Source organism: Sander lucioperca, chromosome 13 (genome assembly GCF_008315115.2).
Source record: "Sander lucioperca isolate FBNREF2018 chromosome 13, SLUC_FBN_1.2, whole genome shotgun sequence".
Lineage (NCBI taxonomy): Eukaryota > Metazoa > Chordata > Actinopteri > Perciformes > Percidae > Sander > Sander lucioperca.
Window position 1 is genome coordinate 7,318,907 of NC_050185.1, and position 20,408 is coordinate 7,339,314.

At 44.1% G+C, this 20,408-nt stretch overlaps 1 protein-coding gene and 1 long non-coding RNA gene across 5 annotated transcripts in view; one reads left to right on the top strand and one right to left on the bottom strand.

Moving 5' to 3' along the window:
- The window catches only part of fam222ba (family with sequence similarity 222 member Ba), a 32,360-nt gene that overhangs the window by 7,709 nt on the left and 4,243 nt on the right, over nt 1-20,408 (top strand). For all 4 annotated transcript variants that reach the window (XM_031310743.2, XM_036008952.1, XM_036008953.1 and 1 more), the window contains exon 2: nt 13,884-14,011. In XM_031310743.2, coding sequence (XP_031166603.2) covers nt 13,930-14,011 — 82 coding nt within the window. In that variant the 5' untranslated portion in view covers nt 13,884-13,929. The remainder of the gene's footprint in view (nt 1-13,883; nt 14,012-20,408) is intronic.
- Nucleotides 1,491-20,081, bottom strand: LOC116058110. Its single transcript, XR_004106956.2, has 3 exons — nt 20,071-20,081; nt 7,656-7,660; nt 1,491-1,931 (listed from the first exon to the last, which is right to left on the bottom strand). It is a non-coding gene; the product is annotated as an uncharacterized LOC116058110 (long non-coding RNA).

Here is a 20,408-nt window from a genome sequence, read left to right on the forward strand (position 1 = left end):
TCAAGGCAAGAGTTCTCTGACCTTTTGAATGTTAGCAACAGCTGGTTCGCAGGAACTCGTGCTATGTGCATTTGGAGAATTGCAAGTACAACCAAAAAGCTGTCTGTTGACTTCCGTGTGCTCCCTCCAAATGGATTGTTTTGCAGCCCCTTTTGTTTATCTCTCTCTCTCTCTCTCTCTCTCTCTCTCGGTCTCATTCTTTCTCTCTCTCGGTCTCATTCTTTCTCTTTTTCTTTCTCTCCCTCGCCATCACCACCCACACACTGCAGCATGATGAGTGCAGGAGACTTGATTGAGCAAATAAATTGTAAGCGCAATCGAGAGGTTTGGGTTAATCAGTCAGTTAAACAATTCTTTGGACATGAAGGGATTAGTCTTGCCTGCGTTGAGCTCATCAGAGCCCATTCTCCCCAGCGCTGGCCGGGCTTTTAGGGCCAAGGGCCGTGGCCTCTCTGGCTCCATGGAGAACCACACACACGCACCCCTCAGCATGCTCTATTGCCTCTGAATGCCCCACCACTCTTCTCTCCCTTTTGTTGCAGAGTACAATTGGAATGATGGATTAGCAAATTAAATGTAGACCTTTCTATTCATGGCCACCCTTGCTCAAAGTCTCATTCACGGGTTCTATCACACACCTACTTTAAAATGGGTACCATGTTCACTTTATGTCCTTAAATTCCTTCAGAAAAGTGTGTATTTTGCCCTTTAACGCATTCTTAAAAACCAAGCTCCTCAACAATAAAGGCTTTTTTTTGGCAGGATGACTTCCTGTACATTTTCTTCCCCTTTTATTCGAGTGCTGGTCACACTTATAGGAAATGGCCCTGATATGATGATGTGTTGGCAAGCTCCAAGTGCACAGGTGCAGCCTGGCTGAGCCTGCTCTAAATTACCTGTGTCATTGTCTCCATGTTCCTGAGAGCAGAGCGCTGACCTGCCTGACCCACGTTCCCTTTTAGAAACCCATGATCCTCTTTGTGGTGCCCTTTACTTTTTCAAATACCATTATATTTCTTCCCCAAGTTTGATGTTTTATTTTCAATTGTTGTTCACTCACTAATATTACTTGGTATTGTATAGTGCTGGGCGGTATGACAAAAAAATTGTATCACAGTATTTTTTAAGATTCTGGCGGTTTCACGGTATATCATGGTATTTTCTTTCTTTTGCTTGATTGGTTTATATTGGCTTATTTTACTGTCAATATTCAGTACTGTCAGAATATATAAAAAAACGTTTCAATGTCATCATGTTTACTCACAGTTTTGATGACTAAAGGATTTGCTTGGCTCCACAACATTATACAATAATGTTATATGAAGGAGAATGCATGAAACGGTTACAGAATTTAAACAATTTTTTTTTATTGTACAAAATACAAAGTAGTAAAATAAATTAAATAAATACACATAACAACTTTAACATGCTTCCTTTACAAAACAAAGTAGGTGTAAGATTGCTGTTTAAGCACTACCTTGACCACAGGTTAACGTTAGGTTGTTGTAGAAAAGTGGGCCCAGCTCCGCTGTCAGCTTGCTTCGGTGTTTGAATAACCTTAGTGGTTTGGCGGAAGTATTTCGGCGAGGCAAGACATCTTAAATCCAGTGTTTTAATCATTGCTCTGAGCCCGTCTTTCTCGACGGTCTGTAGTGGGACCGTAGGTGGATTGTTATTGCGTTCATTAGGTTGCTCCGCTGCATGCTTGAGGTGACAGGTCTTAACGTTAGCACGGCCGAGTGAAGCCTTCGACTGTATTAAGCGGGGCCATGTCTTCGGCTAGGTGGATAGTGATAGAGTTTGTAATCTCGATCCACCGTTTGCTCTTTCTGTTGTAGGGAGTTCCTCTAGCAAACGTGTCTTGAAGTGACATTTGGCTCGACTTTTCTTTTGCTTTCCCTGTGTTACCTGCTGATGTGGAGGGCGCTGAACTTAACTTCATACATTCTTGATATTCCAAGACGTGCTTGCGGCTAAGGTGGTGGAGCAAATTGCTCATGTTACCGCCTCCGGGGACAACTTTAGCCCGACAACACTTGCATAAAATGGTTGTTTGGTCGACGTCTGAAACCAAAAAAACTCCAAAACAGACACGGCTCCTCTTTTTGGCTCAAGTTATTCTGTGTCATCATGTTCTACTAGTTCTGCAGCTTCGATTTCGGAACTTTCAATGTCTATCCTATCCATCTTCACCGTAACGTAACACCAGAGCACTACTGTTTAACCTCACCACGCCTCGCAGTCGCACCATGCGTGTTTAGAAGCGCAACATTGAAAAGGGTCCCGTCTGAAACAGTGTCACGCGGCGCTGCGTAGCGTTCCGAATGTTGTGTAATCAAATACACCGGTATGGCGGTATATAAAAAATTCATATCATAACGAAAATATACACCGGTATTCGGTGTGAATCGGTATACTGCCCAGCACTAGTATTGTACAGTAATAGCTACTATGACGTTTGATTTGCTACTTTGTTCTAACACTGTTTCAATCCACAGCACTTTGTTTGCTATCTTTGAATCTTAATGTCACATTCGCAAAACCTCTGCTCGGCTGTTGTAACTGCGGTGAGGTTAGCTTGTTGACCAACAGAAAAATAACCAGCTGCTATTTTAATAACTGATTATTTGTTCAAAATAAACAGGTTGCAGCTTCTTAACTGTGAGAAATAGCTGCTTTTCTCTGGCTTATTCGGTATTACTGAATACCTTTGAATTTTGGAGTGTTGGCCGGCTGTTGTGACTGCAGTGAGGTACGTTCAGTATGTCAATATTGAGTATTTATCTCCTAACGTTAATCATACAGTGGTATTTTCTCAACATTGTGAAATCTTATGTGTAGAATTATGGAGAACTTGTGATATATTTTGATGTCAGAGGAATATGTTTTGGTCAATGTTACATTATTATTGTGTCGACCAGCCCCATTCAGCATCCACGTTACAAAGGACTCTTAGGTTATCTTACTGGTTTCCCTTCAGTGCAGCCCAAGTTTGATTCTGTATTTCAAAGTTCAGTTTTGAAGCCCAGGTTCCATTTTTTTTGTGTCTGTTTCCCACCAAGCAAATAATACAGCCCTCCCCCTTTTCCCTAGTCCCTCCTCCAGTGGAGTGTATGTGTATGTGCGTGTGTGTGGGGATGGGGGGGCGGGGGGATTGCCGTGCTCTGTTGAGACCCCAATTAGCAGGACTAGCAAGCCTCCTGAAGGTCACTCCCAGAGCTTTGGTGTGAGAACAGAGGAGGTCTGGGCCGTTCAGCAGCAGCTCTGAGAGTGACATGGCTGAGACTCTCAGCCGGACCCAGGAGTTCTAACACAATAACCACACTTTATTAAAAGCAACAGCAGTTTGCATATTCTCCGTTTTTGCATTGCACAGTGTTGGCAAAAAGTGGCTCAGGATTTTTGCTAAAGGTCAAGTGTTCTCGGCGGACTGTCATAGAAGACTGTGGCCATATCTGAGGGATCCATTTGTCATTAGCTCCAAAGTCCCCTACTTCATCAGCCCGTGTCGGGTGTCTGCTATCTCGGCCTGATTGATGGCTCTGTCCTTATTGCAGGGAACGAGGGTCGATGGCAAAAAATTTGCTGCTGGGTGCATTAATGCTGTGCTCAATGGCGTAGACCTTTGAGCATGCCTCATCAGTCTTAAGTCATTGGACGGCCGCAGGAGATCTGTATGAGCGGGCATGATGCAAGAGAAAGTGAGCGATAGGAAAAGGAGTTTTATCATCTGGGCTAACTATTACTCATATGACTCTATCTCACTGGTACAGGCCAGAAGAAGAGATTGAATATTTTAAGCTAATCTTTCTTTGATATAAACCATGAGCTATTTGATCAAAGAATAAGTAACCAAGATAACAAATCTGACCAGGCGTTCGATGCTATCTTTCGGTATTTGACAGTTTTCGATACTCATTTGCAAAATTAACACATTTTGGTCTGTATCTAAACATATTGAGGTTGAATATCCAGCCATTGTGGAATTCTGAATTTAATCTCAATCCGCCTAAACTGGCTGACAAAACTGGGGTCAGGGGCAAAATATGGAAGTGAGTTAATCTACAAGCTAAATAGTTTTGACATTCCAACATTTCAGTGCAAAAGAGCTGCTAAATCAGTAATTGCATAATCATGAATAGTGGTGAGGTTGTTGTGTGCCATTTGGCTTGTTTGCTTTCGTATTGTAGTTGTTTTTGTATATTAAACCAGTACATGTGTAGGAGTAAAAATCTTTATGCCATGACAACACCAGTACACACCAACAGTATGTGTAGGCTCACAGTCAGACAGGCAGACAGACGCAGGGCCCTGCAAGCCTGGGAGGGCCAGATGTTCCCATGCAGGCACAGAGGTGCGATGTTTGCCATGCCGGGCCTGTGTTTGCCTGGCTCTCCACAGAGTCACCAGCTGGCTGCCCAGTGCCCTGAGCCAGTGTCTGCTGGGGAAAGAACTAGGGGGCAGAGAGGCTCTCACATATACACAGGAGATGAAGGAGAGACCACAAATGTCTTGTGTGTTTCGCCAAGGGAAAAAGCAGCGCATCTCACACAACCCTGTCTGGTTGAAAAATATGTCTTTTATTCCTCAGCTGGTCTGTAGGTGCGAGGGGGACTTGTTTGATCTCGCTGGAGGCCAGACTGAATGTCAGAGCTGCCATGGAGGCGGTTGACCTTACCAACCTTGCGTAGACACAGGATGGAGAACGATCAGCTTTTATCGAACATGTACACAGCAGGGTTTGGAATCGGCGAGTAGGTATTTGTTTTTGATTTGTGTGGCTGCAGCAGAATAAATATATATATATATATATATATATATACACACATACACACATACACACACACACACACACACACACACACACACACATACAGTGTGCACACACACACTCTACCGGTCAAAAGTTTGGGGTCACTTAGAAATTACCATTCCACTCCATTATAGTCAGAATACCAGCTGAGATCAGTTGCATTGTTTTTTTAACCAGGGCAGCAGTTTTCAGATTACATTATGTGCTTACATAATTGCAAAACGGTTCTCCAATGTTTTCTCAGTTAGCCTTTTCAAATGATATCTGATTAGTAAACAGAATGTGCCTTTGGAACATTGGATGAATGGTTGCTGATAATGGGCAATGTAGATATTGCATCAAAGATCAGCCACTTCTTTCTACAACAGTCGAGAACCCTTTTGCAATTGCAACAAAATGTAAGCACATAATGTAATCTGAAAACTGCTGCCCTGATTAAAAAAACAATGCAACTGATATCAGCTGGTATTCTGTGTATAATGGAGTGGAATGGAAATTGATATATATTTAAGTATATGTATTTCCACCATTTCAGTGGATCGCACCAGTTCAGAGCAAACACCCACCAGACCTGCATCTCAGTAATCCACTCTTCTCTTAATTCTCTTAATCTTTTCCTTTGGCCTGCATTAAACAATTATGCATAAAATTAGAAAACTAATGCCACAGAAGTGTCATTAACTAACAACACATTCAACTGTACATAAAATAACACAGTTAAAGATGAAGCTGGTTTACTTAAATTCATCAGTGTTCATGAATGATTAAGTATCCCATAGTTATTACAGTATCTAAATTCTTAAAGTGCCCATATTATGCTCATATTCAGGTTCGTAATTGTATTTTGAGGTGTACCAGAATAGTAATAGTAATTTTCAAAAAACACCATATATTTGTTGTACTGCATGTTGCTGCAGCTCCTCTTTTCACCCTGTGTGTTGAGCTCTCTGTTTTAGTTACAGAGTGAGGCATCACACTTCTATCCCATCTTTTGTTGGGAGTCGCTATAGAACTACTGACATGTCCCTGTTCTGCATGTATTCCACGCAAAGTTGGAAGTGCGCCCTCGTTTAGAAGAAGTCTCCCGGCTAATCCTGCCTTGTACTGATCGAAGTTGGAGAAACAGCTAGCTGATGATGTATTAGGTAAAGTGGTTAGCACACACCAAATGTTTCAGGCGATGACGTAGACGGCCCTGCCGATTTTGAACAGCTCACCCGGAGACTGAAGGCAGGTTACATTCAGAAACCCGTATCTCACTCAAAACAGCATGGATGTTTTTTTTCCAAGTTTGTATGTGTGTGGAAGCACCAGAGACACAAAATAACACCCCAAATCCCAGAAAAAGACTTTTTTCATAATATGGGCATTTTAAAATTGATGGTCATTTTACAGATGTAGACACCGCTCACACTTTAATTATGTCACAAGTCAGTTAAGACATGAAGGTGTTTAAACCAACAGCATGTAAGCAGCGTGTCAGTAATAAATAAGAAGACTAATGGTAAACAAGATTATGTTTTTAATGCAGAATAATAAAATGTTGAATTTTTTGAGTGAGTCCTCCTGCAGAGTTGGACCAGGCATAACGTCTAATTAGGGTTTTTTCTTTGTGTGTGTGAATTGGTATATATGCAGCAGCTCATATGGGAGAGAGGCCAGTTAGTATAATGGCAAAGTGGATAAATCTCTCACAGCAGGCCTGTGTAACACTGGAAGCTGTTTTTGTGCGTTAAGCCCTTTTAGGATGATTTGTGAGAGTCAGCGCTCGCACAGTTCTGCCTAGCAGAGCTGCTCTGACCCCCCCCTCTTAAATCAGCCTAGCTGCGCTGGCAAACAGGCCAGGGCTGGTTAGTGCTGGGTCAATAATATGGGTCTGGGTGTGACAAACACACAAATGCTTAACTTTTTTCTCTGTTAAACACAGCATAGATGTCAATAAGAAGACACTGGAAATACCAGATGAGGTCATTATTCCTGCAGGGGAAAAAAATCACCAAATATGGTTTGCCTGTGGAATTTCCTATGCATGTACTGTATATATCTATGAATGTGTGTGAGAGAGAGATGGGGGAGCAGCTGCATTGATTTGGTTTTGTTTGCTGAGTACTCTGAGCAGAAATGTAAGCCGTGGGAACACCTGGAGAGAGGGGAAAATGAGAGAAGAGGAGGTGGTGGTGTCAGCTCTGCTATTGGCTCTGTACCAAGCACACACACACACACACACACACACACACACACACCTGATGTGTGAGGGCAGCCTGGGATCCCAATCAGCAGCACTTAACAAAGCTTTCCTCTTTCTCCCTTTTAATCGCAGGCTCAATTTGTCACTGGGGTGTCCAATTTCTGATAAGCGCTTTGACTGAGAGAGGCGAGGTGGGTGTGGGGTAGAACACAAAATGGATGCACCTGCTAACAAATGAAATCAAACCACTCCATCTTCATTTCCCACTTTTTCCGCCAGCTGGAACAATGCTGCTGCGCTCTAGCTCTCAGCACCCTGAGTTATTTCCCACTAACTAACCAGGGAAAAGGCCTGGCCGACTTACAGTCAAATAGTTAGGACAAGAAGTCTGCTTTTAAACCTCTGTTGGGCAACTGGGCTCATTTCTATTTCAGACCTGAAAGGAATTAAATGTAGAAGGCTTAATTGCATTGTTTCCTCTTAGCCACAGTGTATTTGCAGCCTTAAATTGGTTGTCAGAAGAACAAGGCTCTTGTCATTTTTGTTTACAGGGCAGGACTTGTAGTTCATGTTGGATACATATTTCTTTGTATGTTATAAATCTGCAGTAGATCAGTTCAACGCAGGCTCATCTGTTTGTTTAGGTTTCTTCACCCTGCCTGTTCCACAACTATGCGATTTTATAACTAAGCGTTCACACAAGCAAGCAACTTGAAAAACCAGCTGCCTAAAGTCTGCCAATCTATCGCTGCACATACCCTGACGCCCAGAGAGATAGTAGATTAACGGTAGCCTAGTATCTGTATGTCTGTGTTGTTCCAACCATGCCATCCTAGTCCTGTACCCAACCCTACAGTCTGGCATCTGACACAGCAGCATGTGACTCAGCACATTGTTGTCTGGTGTGATATGAGGATATGTGAAGATAACACCGATGCGGTGGCACCACAGAGGAGATGAAAGGGAGCAGTGTTGCTCTCATATGTATGAGCGACGTCTCCGAGTTGTGTGATCTGATGGCAGAAGACTGAAGTTTCTCCAGAGGATACAAAATCTTATCCATGGTGTTTGCTTGCATTCCTATGCTTCTCAGTGTTTCTCCACTGTTTTCATCTTGCATATCCAGTACACCAAGCTAGTGTAGTGTGGCTCTAGGGACGGCAACGTCGGGCTTTTGGTCTATTGTTGTTCAGTCCACCACTTTGGTCCAAATATCTCAACAATATGTTTGTCAAGAAATCTTGTACAGGCATTCATGTAGATTTTGGTGATCTCTTGATTTTTCATCTAGTACCACTAGCGGGTAAACGTTTCTCTTATCTGGTGAAATATTTCAACATTTACTTGATAGATTGGCACAAACTTTTATTCAGATATTGATGTGTCCTAATGGCTTTGGTGATTCCCTGACTTCCTCTAGCATAACCAGCAGTTTCACTGACATTTGGTACAGAAATTCATTTGCTCCTCAGGTTGAACTGTAATAACTTTTGGTCATCCCTTAACTTTTCATCTAGCACCATCATTGGGTCCCAATTTTAATCTGCCAAATATTTTTGGTTTATGATCAGATACCTGCAAAGGTAATGGCACTCCCCTCAGCCTAATTAGCAAATGTTAGCATGCTTACATGCTAAACTAGAATGGTGAACATGGCAAACCTGCTAAACATTCCAATCCAACTTTATTTATAAAGCACATTTAAAAACAAGAGAGTTGAGCCAAAGTGCAACATCGGCATGGTAGCACTGTTATTGTGAGCATGTTAGTTTGCTGATGTTAGCATTTCGTTGAGCTACAGACTCACTTTGTTGACATTTGCTTCCAAGTCCAACTACCTAGTCAACGTGTTTTAATTGCTGAGGGCTACAGCTCCAATAAATGCCTGCCACAATGGCAATGCTGAGTAGAAACAGGCCCAGTCTCTGAACATTGTCATGGAGGATTTTAGAATAAGCTCTGATTAATTTGACTCATTTTCATGCACTAATCATTGATTACTGTGAGATGTTTTAAGAGTACATGTGAGTAAATCAAATCCAATCTCTAAAGCTGCTTCATGAGTTCTTTCCTTTTCTTTTACTACATGTCAGATCTTTTTTTTTTTCTCTCTCCCTCAAGTGGTTTAGTCATATCTGAGAGTAGGCTGGCTTACTCCTCACTGAGGCATGCCCAGCTTCTGGCTGCACTCTGGATGGATTTGCAGCAGATAAATAAATAACTAGGCTGGCACCCTCACTTTGGATCCCCTCTGTTTTGGCAGGCCATCCACACTGCATTTTCTATCAGGTGTAAACATGTCTGTCAAACGGCACAGCCAGGGGCCCCGGCATTTTGGCATTCATGACGCAATGCATGCGGCGCTGCCAGCACTTTCTGTCTGCCCATCTGACCTTGGCCAGGCTTGACATGACTGAGCACACTTAGCTCTACCTTCCACATTTGTAGAGCTCTTCGGGTAGGCAAGTAGGCTTAAGTGGCTGTTAGTGAAACTGACCCTGAGTTGGAGAATGAACCTTGGCTGGATGTCCCCGCAGCGCTGACGTGGGGGACGGGTAATGGCCGTTACATAGATAGCTCTGATAAAGATAGCCAGGACACTTACTGCCCTGATATCTTCTCATCCTCTCACCTCACCACCATTACTGCCATCTTCTCCACTGTGAGGAGCAGTGGACATCATCCAAGAGGCTTCAAACCAGTGATGTAAAGACAAGAGTGGATGAATGAGGTCGCTCTAAAAAGAAGAGGCCCTAGGTACCTTGGAAGTGCGTTTCCTTTTCTTAGTTTCAGGCTACACAGCTCCTCTAAGGGCAGAAGCGTTTTTCATTGAGGAATCCAACTTTCTGTATCTGACAATTATGCAAAGATTTAGCCGATCCAGCTGTGGACTATGCATTATTCCAGAAGCATGCTGTCTCTCTCCGCTCCATATCCACCATCTCACCTCAGGGAACTGTCACTTTTTCATCAGTTAGTTACTGAGCATACAGCCTCCAAGTTGTTTCGCAGACCCCTCCCTCCCTCTAAAGAAGAGTAGTTTCAAGTAGCTGTCTTCCTCTCTCCCACACTACTTCAGCAGTTTTCTTGTTTGACAGTTGTATGTCTGACACCCCCTGTCTAGCAACTTGGAAACCACTATTTTACAGACTCTCAATTTGTGTGCAAGTTTAAGTTTGGGTTGGTCGTCTCCTCATTGTTTTCGCCCTCCCCTCACCATCATGACCGCCTCCCACTCTCTCGCCCTTTCGCTTTTGGTGTGAGATAACAGTCCGGGTTGATGAGGGGGTCTCTGCTGACTGAAAGAGCAAACAGCCCGTCCCAAATGCCTCTGGATGTGCTGGAGTCATCAGGATCCATTGTGTGAGGCTGTGAACCAGCCTGACAAAGCCTAACATGCCCGTGGCCCTCTGCTAACAGCAGAAATCCTTTTTTTTACCTCTGTTGTTTGTAAAAGCCTGATGGGCTAATGAAGGCCATGCCGATGGGTCATTTCTTCCTAATGTGCTCAAGAGCCAAGGCTTTCCCCCCCTTTCTTTTGACAGAACGCTCTGGCTTGGTATTCGAGGGTAAAAAGCTATTCTCTATTTCCTTCTCCTTTTCTTTCTTTACCTCCTATTCAGAGACTCGGCTTGCAAAGAAAAGTAATTTCACTCTCTCTGTCCCTGAGAGAATCAACACAGTGAAGTTGCATTAAATTTCTCCTGCAACATTTGTTCTTGGCTCTATTTCAGACCCATAACCTGGGGGTAAACATGCAATTAGAATAACAGCAGCCTGCTTTCTCCTCCGCTCTCCTTTCCTTCAGCCGTTAGCACAAGCAATGTACAACATGGTGTCTTGGTTCTACTAATTGCTTTTTGTTTTTAATTGGTACAGAAAAGCTGTTAATATTCAACCAGCAACCAAACATGCTTTCTCACCTTTTTTTCCCGTTTAACGTTTATTGTTTTTCTCCTCCAATATTGTTGTACGCGTCTCTTCTAATGAGCTTATTTTTGGTGCACAATACTCGCGTTTCCTCATGCGTTACTGCTGGTGGGTATTTTAGTAGATGCTTTCCTATGCAATTAGCCTGATGCAATTCCCAAATTTCAAACAAATGCAGATAGTTGATGAGAAGGATATTGATCAAAAGATTTGACGTAAAATGTAGTCAGCTGGTCTAAACGGCTTCCGTCTATCCTGTAACCTCCTCCTCTTCTTTGAACTCTTTTTTTACTTTCAGATGGCTTTCTTTTCTCCTTCCCCATCGCAGAATGAAAAGAAAATATAGGTCAGCTTTTATGGGAGCAATTTGACACATAACACAAGCCATGCGCATCACTTGCTCAAGTCCTGCTTTGTCTGCTCGCCTTTATTTGTCTATAATGAAAGCCACACAGTTATTCGCACACTTTTATTACGGTTCTATAAGTAGCTGGTGGAGACTTGCCGAGTCACGGGGGCCCCCCCTAATACTGTGAGAACCCCGTGGTGTCTGTCTGCACGGGGCTGATAGTGTGAGACGCCTGGCTATACTCCACCAAAGGCCTGCCCAGCTGGCTCGGCTTGGCCTTCACAGACGCAACTCTGTTTCCACTCAGGACAGGAGGGGCTGTGTCTCTGTGTCACAAAAGCTACTAAGCCATTAGGGTAGACACCTATTTGCCTGGATGTGTGGATGGCTGGAGAGACAAGCCCTAACCAAGACCAGGCTAAACCCCCTGCATGGTCACCAGAGGGTAATTAGGACTCAGCTGAAGCCACCAGCCGAGCCGGTCACGTGCCGATTACGACCCGAGGAAAAGCACCTCCAACTCTAGCAAGTTCAGGCCCTCTCTGGACTTGACAATCTATCAAGTGTACTCATCCTGCTCCTGATACAAATAGAAAAAAAGCCTCTGTGGGGGCGGGTGCCTTTTGTAGAAAGCACCAGTGTTTGGCGTGTGATGTATATTTGAATTCGCCGTGGCAGTGGTGCTAAGAGGCGAGTCAGTAGACGTCAGGCTTCTGTCTGTTGGGTTTCATCTCCTCCTGCTCTGTAAAGCAGATTGTCAGCTGGGGCATTACCATAGGCTGACCTTTGCCGCTGTACTCCCCACTGCACAGCTTTCTGACATTCAGGGGCGCTGTGGGGGAGGCAGGAAGGGGGCAGGCTAAAGGCCTGTTGGCTGTTTTTTGCCTGTAGTGCGTTGATGTGTGTTCTTATAACAAATGCACTGACAGTTCATGCTGCGGTTTCTTTTCTTTCACCCCACATCATTTCAGTCTCTTGCCACCATTTGATATTTAGTTTTTCTCCACCCCAAACCTTCCTCTTGTCAAAGAGATTGCTGTAATCTTTGTATGGAATCTTGGCACCCTGATAAATGAGACGGAGCTGGAAATCTTGCCTGCTGACATCAAGGCGCTATGTACCTAAAATCCTTCCAAGGCAGAGGGAAAAGAATAACATATCAGGCCAATTAAAGTTAATGCATGGTGACACGTTGAATCGAGGGCAGGGATTGCTGCCATATGGCGGTCCAGGCTGTAAAAGAAAGCAGGGGAAAGGGGGGGGATGAGAGTGGTGGGAGGCTGGGCAACAGAAAGGGTGACGCAGCATCAACTGCACAAAACACCCCCAAATCCTTATCAGACTGCAGCCTCACCACCCACCAGTCTTCCCCTCTCTCTACCCTTTTCTTCCCCCCCCCCCCCCGCCGCCCTGCCCCTGCAGCACCCCAAGGTGCAACGCTCTCAGGTATCTGTGTAGAACTGGCAGCTTCATTAAGGCTTGTTTTTTCTCCTCTCGCTGGGAGGATTTAAATGAGCTGTCTTCCTGACCTTTTAGAGCTCCTGCTTTTTTAAAGCAAGTTGAGCCCCCCCACCACCCCAAACCCGCCACCCGTCTTTCTCTCTTTCCACCTTTCTCTCTCGCTTTGTCATTCTTTCCTCCACTTGTCTCTTCTCCCTGCAGGGGGGAAGACACTTTTAAGCCATCACCCTGCGGCAGACAGGCATGCCAAGGTTGTTTTGTGGGTAATTGCCTCTCTCATAGGCGCTAGGTGTTTGTCAGTGCACACTTGCCGCCCTCTTCTGATGCCACGTAGCAAAAGGGGAGGCCACGGACTCTGTAGACTTAATTTGCTCCCTGACTGTTCTTCAGTGCTGATCAAGCAAGCATCTGTGGTGTTTTGAATACAGCGGTAAGCCAAGTGGAGCATGGCAAACATTTTCCCGCTCTCTATTACATCAGGTTATTGCACAAAGTGGCAGGCATTTATTGGAGCTGTAGCCCTGTTTATTCATTTCTTTTCACCACATCCTGCGCCAGCTTCCATTGTTTAATAGCCCCAAAATAAAGGCCTCTTTGAGGTCTGGAGGACTTCAGTATCGATCAGAGACTCACTAACTTGTCAGCGCCTGGGCCTCTCGAGTATGTTCTTTTGGATTGTACAGGAGTCATTAATTTCCTCCGTCACGGTCTGGTGGAGGCGGAGAGGTAACGCGCAGGTAGCAGGGTCCAACTAGCTGACTAACATGCAGGGCGAGTTGGAGGAGGTACTGAGTCGATTTAAAAGCTGCTAGTCCCTCAGGCCCAGTCTGCCCGTTTTACTTCAGCTGTTTGATGTTTAATTGAAGTTGTTATTGGCATCAAATGTCACCTTACCTGATGCTCCAGGTGTGAATCAGTTTCTAATTGAAAGGTAACTATGTCTCCCTCAGCCCTGTGCCTCCGGGGATCGGCCAAAGAGCTCTATGGATTAGTCTGGACCCAGCCACTGTATCACCACGCACCATGTGCTGCCTTGCAGTTATGTCTGACTGCTGACCTCTCTCTCTCTCTCTCTCTCTCTCTCTCTCTCTCTCTCTCTCTCTCTCTCTCTCTTCTCCCCCCCCCCCTTTCTCTCTCTGCAGCGTGAGGAGAAGTGTGTGTCCCATGTTGCATTAGTGTCTGTGTGAAATGCTGGCCTGTCTGCCAGGGCCAGGTGACCTCCCCCTTCAGCTTCTCCCCCACACGCAGATGAACACTGGATATCAGAAATGTAAGTATCTCGGGACGCACGCACACTACCACACACACTATTAACTACCACCATCATCCCACACAACAAACCAAGCTGTTACAATCCTGCTGCCCGCCCCACGTCTGATGTCCATGCCAACCCTGGCCTGGTTCTCTTCTGCAGCTCTGTGTGAAAACCAAAAAGAGAAAAAAATATATATTTTTGTGCTCAAGGACCATAAATCTGTCTTCAAGGGAAATTAGGATGAACTGCGCCATTAATTTGCTGATGAACAGAGAACTGGCCCCTTCCCTCTCCCATCGCTCCCCCTGAAGATCTGTCTGCCACAAGAGTGCGGTCCTGTGTGCATACTAAAACGCTGTCGCCACATTCATGTCTGAGATCTGACCATCTCGGGTACTTTTCACCATCAGGGAGAGTCAGTCACTGTCAGACTGGCAGATGGATTGCGGCTGAGTGGTTTTGCCCTGATGATCTTGTAATGAGAGTGAATTTAAGAAGCAATCTGCTGCCCCGGTTTAACAGCGGACTAGTCAGAGCTGGCCCAGTTAATTCAATGTGTTTGAATTTCACAACTTAACTGCTGACAAACTTGGACTGTTTAAAGTGTGAGGGGCAGCATCTTACTGGCTCTCGTGATTAATGTATGACAAACGGATGAATGGAAATGCAACAATGTTAAAAGTGTAATGATCATCTATCACTTTTTAGTAGGGATGGGGGGAAAAAATCAAATCATATGTATCGTGATTTATTTTGACGATTTTTAAAATCAATTCTTTTCCCTAGAATCAATATTTTTTATTACTCAATGATTGATCTGAAATAGGTTCTGTTTATACGGTACCGCCGACAGCGACTACATCATATCTGTTTCCAGTCAAACAGAGCGAAAGCAGAAAATGCTGAAAATCCATGTTATGTTCTTCTTTACAAATGAAATAAATGTCAGACTGACTGACTGACAAGTGATGTGTTTTTAGAAATGTCTCATGATATATTGTCTCTAGAAGTGTTATTCAACTTTCTGTTTTTGTTAAAGAAGGAAAAGAAAATCGCAATACTCAATACTATCAAACCGCAATACTTCCAGAATACAAAATCGAATTGGCACCCATGTATCGTGAAAGAATCGAATCCGGACAAAAGCATATCGTCCCAGCCCTACTTTTTAGATACATTCAAATATACATTTACATTTTGTAATAATGCATGTGTGGTCTCAATGATGCCTGCATATACTATACCATCAGTTTTTCTTTGTCTCTCCAACAGCGAGGTTTTTATATATACCCAAAAGATTAGTCACTTCCCAGACATTGATTATGGCCCATCTAGTTGATCAGCTTTATTTATTTGATCATAAAGTCTCTGTTTCCTCCTGCCTGTTTCTCTCAGAGTGGAATCTCAGCTCCAGCATGACCCATTTCTGCAGCAGTTTTTTTTTGTAAAATGCTCCAGCTCATCAAGACTGTAATTTCAGAATCACAGTAATCAGCCAGCCCCCAGGAGATCGGCAAGTGTGAGGGAGTCTGCTAAGTGCCAACGTCTGTTGCCTCACTCAGGCAGGCTGGTGACACAGTGCAGCCATCAGCTTCACCATTTCTCTGCTCTTCCTTTACGTGACACAGTAAGACACATCAGAGCACGAGGCGCAACTGGAGTTCAATTTGTTTTTCTGCCCAACGCTGTAATCCATTTTGGTGATGGAGCACGCTTCCCCGCAGCACGAACGATCCTAGAAGTGTAATTTCAATCTATTTTTTTTATCCTCGTCATTCTCTTATGATGCTTTTCCTTTTCATCCACTCTTCAAAGTGTCATTAAGAGACTGGGTGTTGCATCAAAAGTCGTGGAGCTGTTTTTCGTTTTAGACTGAATCATTTTTTATCAAAGTGCCATAGGAAAAAGTCACCTCTCTTGCTGCCTACTATCCAGCCTCTGTAGATCACCTTCTGGATGTCCGCAGTTTGGGCCACCTGGTTGTGTTTCGAGTTCCCTGTACACTGACGCACACAGCTAAAAGCAGGCCTCAACTCTCACACTCTGCCATCTCCCTCCTGGCTGTTCACAGGACTCCTTGTCTCTGCAGAGTTACCCAGCATGGAGGATAATTTGATAGCTTAACATCATGAGATGTGTGCTTGGCTGCTTTTTAGGTGAAATTCATAGACTATAGTTGTCACTTGAAATCTTTATTCAATACTCTGACAAGTTTCCACACAAAAAAAAGGCTCAGATGGAGGGTTTACATAAATGCCTCCAATTTGTGTTCCGATTTATCTATGCTTGAGCGTTATCCTTTTAGCTACTCAGTGCACTCAAATGTTACAGAATCTTGGCCTTGACACTTCGCCTTCCTCTATCTTCACAAAGAGATCCAGTTCGCCAGGCTTGCCGTGCACTGCCATCTCTCCTGCAGGTGGATCTGTGCACAGGAAAGTCATTTAAAAGTTACGAGCTTGCAGGTTGCCGTCAGAGGCAAGGCCAGATCAGCTGCGCTAATTATCATCAGGGATCGACTGTTAAGAGATGGTGGCTGTGAAATGTAAAGGCTGTCGGAGGAATAGATTATGTACGCAAAGAGACAGTGGGTCACAAAGAAAACTGCTCATCCTCCAGGCAGGATGATTCCTTGGTCTTTAGTTCTCCCAGGCAGAACAAACAGTGTACGTACAGCTGGGCCACTTGGCTGATTTTCACATCGCAGATCAAAAAGCGACCATCTTTTCTTCTTCTCATTATAATATTAAAACATTTTTCAAAGGTCTGGCAGGCTTGATCTATCAGCATGGGAAGCCCTGCTCTTTAAAATGCAGCAAGGAGGTGGCCTCGTGTGGAAACCAAATTCACATGTCTAATTTGATGCCGAAGCTTCAGACCTAATTTCCTGCTCCTGTGCGAAAATTGCAATTTACAGCAGCATGAGCTCCTGCCCCCTGCTGCTTAAACCTTGTTCAATAAAAACAGTAGTTTGAATAAAAGAAACCCTAATTAGTGCCTGCTGACTGTGCACTTGTGTTCCAGCTAGCTAGCTAGCAGCGGGGTAATTAACTCACGGCCAGACTGGCCTCTTTCCCCTGTTCCCTCCTTGGGAATGTGCTTAGTTGGAGATCTGAGAGATGATATGCTCGCAGCCACCAGCAGCCGCCGTCTACAAACTTCACTCATATCCTAATTAACCCTCCCTTGATACTTAAAGCTGTTCAACTAATCCAGGTTTCAGGTTAAGGTTGAAATGCGAATACGCTACACTTGCTTACTAGAACACACAATCAACAGCTGCCAGAACCCTTAAACTAACAGCAAGAGGTCGATTTTATCCACTGTTTGGGGAAAACTATTCTAAACTGCAATCTACCGATTTCACTACACATTTTACAGCAGTTCTGTTAAACCCTTCATTCTGATTTGCTTTTTTTTATCTCAAAATGCCTGCCTAGGCTTTGTTAACAATGTATAATCCCTTTTCCAATTTAATGGATTGGTCAGTTTCCAGACATTGACATTGCTTTCTTTGCTACTTGCCTGAGTCTTACAACTTAAGTATAAAACTCATTACACAAGTGCTAGTGGCAACGAAATAACTGTACACAGTTACGTGCTCGCTGCAGATTTTCTTACTATACTTCTCAATCTAAATGTGTGTGAAAGCTATATTTCTAACATTGTTTAATTTTCCTGAATACCAATATGAAATTATACACACATTTATAATTATCATTTCTTTCTGGTAATATATTAAATTCATTCAGCTCATGTCCACAGTTAGGTATTTTCTGCTAAACAAAGGGCCATATTATTAAAAGACAACATTTCATATGGGTCTATCATGTGAACATTTGGTATAAATAGGACTTAATTGTTACAGTCTGACCCGATTAGAAAACCTATACAGAAACCAAAACTTGCTGTCCCTGTTGAAGCTCTTTAAGTGTGACTGTTTTGATCAACCAGTCTTGCTTGTATTAATTCCCCCTTCTTCGCCCTTCCACGTTGACTCAGTATGTACCCTTCTATCCCCAAGCAGCTCGTCTGCTCTTCTCCAAACACAGAGCAAACCCTGAAAGATGATGTTGCACTTAAAGTGTACCTGTGGTCTTTAACATTCATTCACGCTGTCCACAATCCTGTTTTCATCTAGCCTGACAAGCCAGGGTCTGGGAACTCACCATTGGCAGGGCTCAATCCGAGGGGCGGGATAAACGATTGATTTTCAAATTCCCTCTGCACTCATAGCTAACCAGAGCAACGCTAGTTGATAGATTAAACTTTTGCCGTATCCGGTCGGCAAAACTCTGAACACATCTTCCTTTTTTAAGAATGACTTCAGTGCTTAACTCCAAGTCTTCCAGAGTCGCGGCCAAAGCCGAGTCGAAAGACCGCTGTTCGCCAGCAGCAGCAGCCACACGATGTGATTGGCCTGACCAGAATTTGGCTTTTCCAGCTCGCAAGCCAACAGAGAGTTGCTAGACTGACCCTGGCTGCAAATTACATTTGCTGCCGCTAGGGTGCGTCTAGATTTCTAGGCTAGTTTTCATCCAGAAGAATCTTATTCCGATGAAATGATAAAAAAAAGATGTTGTATTCATTGCCACAGCTGATAGTACTCTCTTCATACTACTTACAACCCTTTCTACAGCTACATTGACATATGTGTTTTCGACAACAGTTGCAGATCAAGGAGGCTGTGTGCCACAATCTCACAAGCTCTAGATATGTCTTGTACACTAGTCTCGCATTGCCAGACCTTCCTCCACAGCGCTGCGGAGGAATGTCTGACTAGTCCACACAGCATTCCGGGATGGAAGGAAAACGTGCTCTGGTTTATTGGCATTTCTTTAAACCAATCACAATCGTCTTGGGGCGGCACTAAGTGCGGGAAGGAGGTACGGTGCCTCTGCAAAAGAGCATCTGGAAGGAACTTTTTTTCGGTGGAACGTGCACGTAGGGAGGCGAGCTTTGGAATTAAAATGCCTGTCGAGTGTGTGATGAGAATTTTACTAAAAAAACCTAATTTGATTGTCGGTTCTAGCTCGGAGGTTGTTTCCCGAATCAACCAGAGAAGAATGCCAACATAAAGAAAGCGGAATGTGCGGGACATTCATCCGAAAATGAGGGACATCCGTCAAAAAAACATCCGGGCGGCACCGGAACAGTCCCGTAAATGAGACGTCGTTGATATAGACTACTTGAATACTGATAGCAAACAAGTTACATTTATCAAAGTGTAGTTGTATTGCCTAAAATGGTATGTATTGCATACTAAATGTAATCTGTTGATGAACTGCCTTTTGTATTTATTTATTCTGCTTCTATGTCACTATACAAACCATAATTTCCAACCAGGTCATTAATCATTACCTGTGTTTGACAGGTGAAGTCCATCCTCAGCACGTCTGCGAGCTTGTGTCTAAGTGTTCATTTATCTGTGTTTGCTTACCCTGGCATTGATTCAGTGACAGACATTTAGGCCTCAGTGATGGAGGGTGTCGAGCTCCAGCTCCTTGGCCCAGACCCCTGCATTAATGAGGCTGCCATCAGCAGGCTGAACACTCGGTCACAGCAGCCCCCTGTGTGCCGCCCCATGCCGGCCTCGCACATCGCTGCCCATTGTTTCCTGTTCACAAATAAAGCGGGAATTAATTAGCCAGTTGGCACAACTCCTGGTGCCGCCGTGTCAGAGCTCGCAGTTCAGCTCTGTGCCATCATCCCTCAAGCCCAGTCAGCCTGCTGTGAGACTGAGTATACAGCCATGGCCACATGAAACCCCAGAGCTCTGCCAGAAATTCAGACATTTCAAATTATCGCTCACTCAATAACAGAGAGACGTAGCCTGTATGCCATAATGATGACAACTATATTACCTAAAGTCCCCTGCTCAAAAAAAATGAAAGTAAATTAAATGTAGCTCAGTAACTAGTCAGACTAGTGATCCTTCTCATAGAGCCGCTCCGCTCATGTCCATCGGCGCGAAAGCTGTGGTGTAAGTAGGTCAGACTGGCGGGGTGGAGGTGATGGAGACAGTGAGACTGAGCAAAGCAGGGAGCAGAGTCATTCTCTAAAACAATTAGCACTGACTTTTATTGTGTTAGTGAATAAAGTGGAAGTGAGCACACTGCGTTAAATCCAAACATGCGATCACGGCCATCATGTGCACAGACACTGACACGTTAACCAACACCTGTATGATCCCGTCGCACCTTTTTAAACAGACTCATAAAGAATATATATACCCTCGCGCTTACACATGCACAAACACATAATCATGTTCACATAGTCACTTCGGCATTGTTAAATTTAGCCACGGTGCTTAGCAGGTGTAACAAATGTCTGCGAGCTGAGGCCTGGGAGGTGTTTCCGCAGATCAGACACGCTGCTGCTGTGTCTGATTACTTGTCTGCTGTCATGGAGC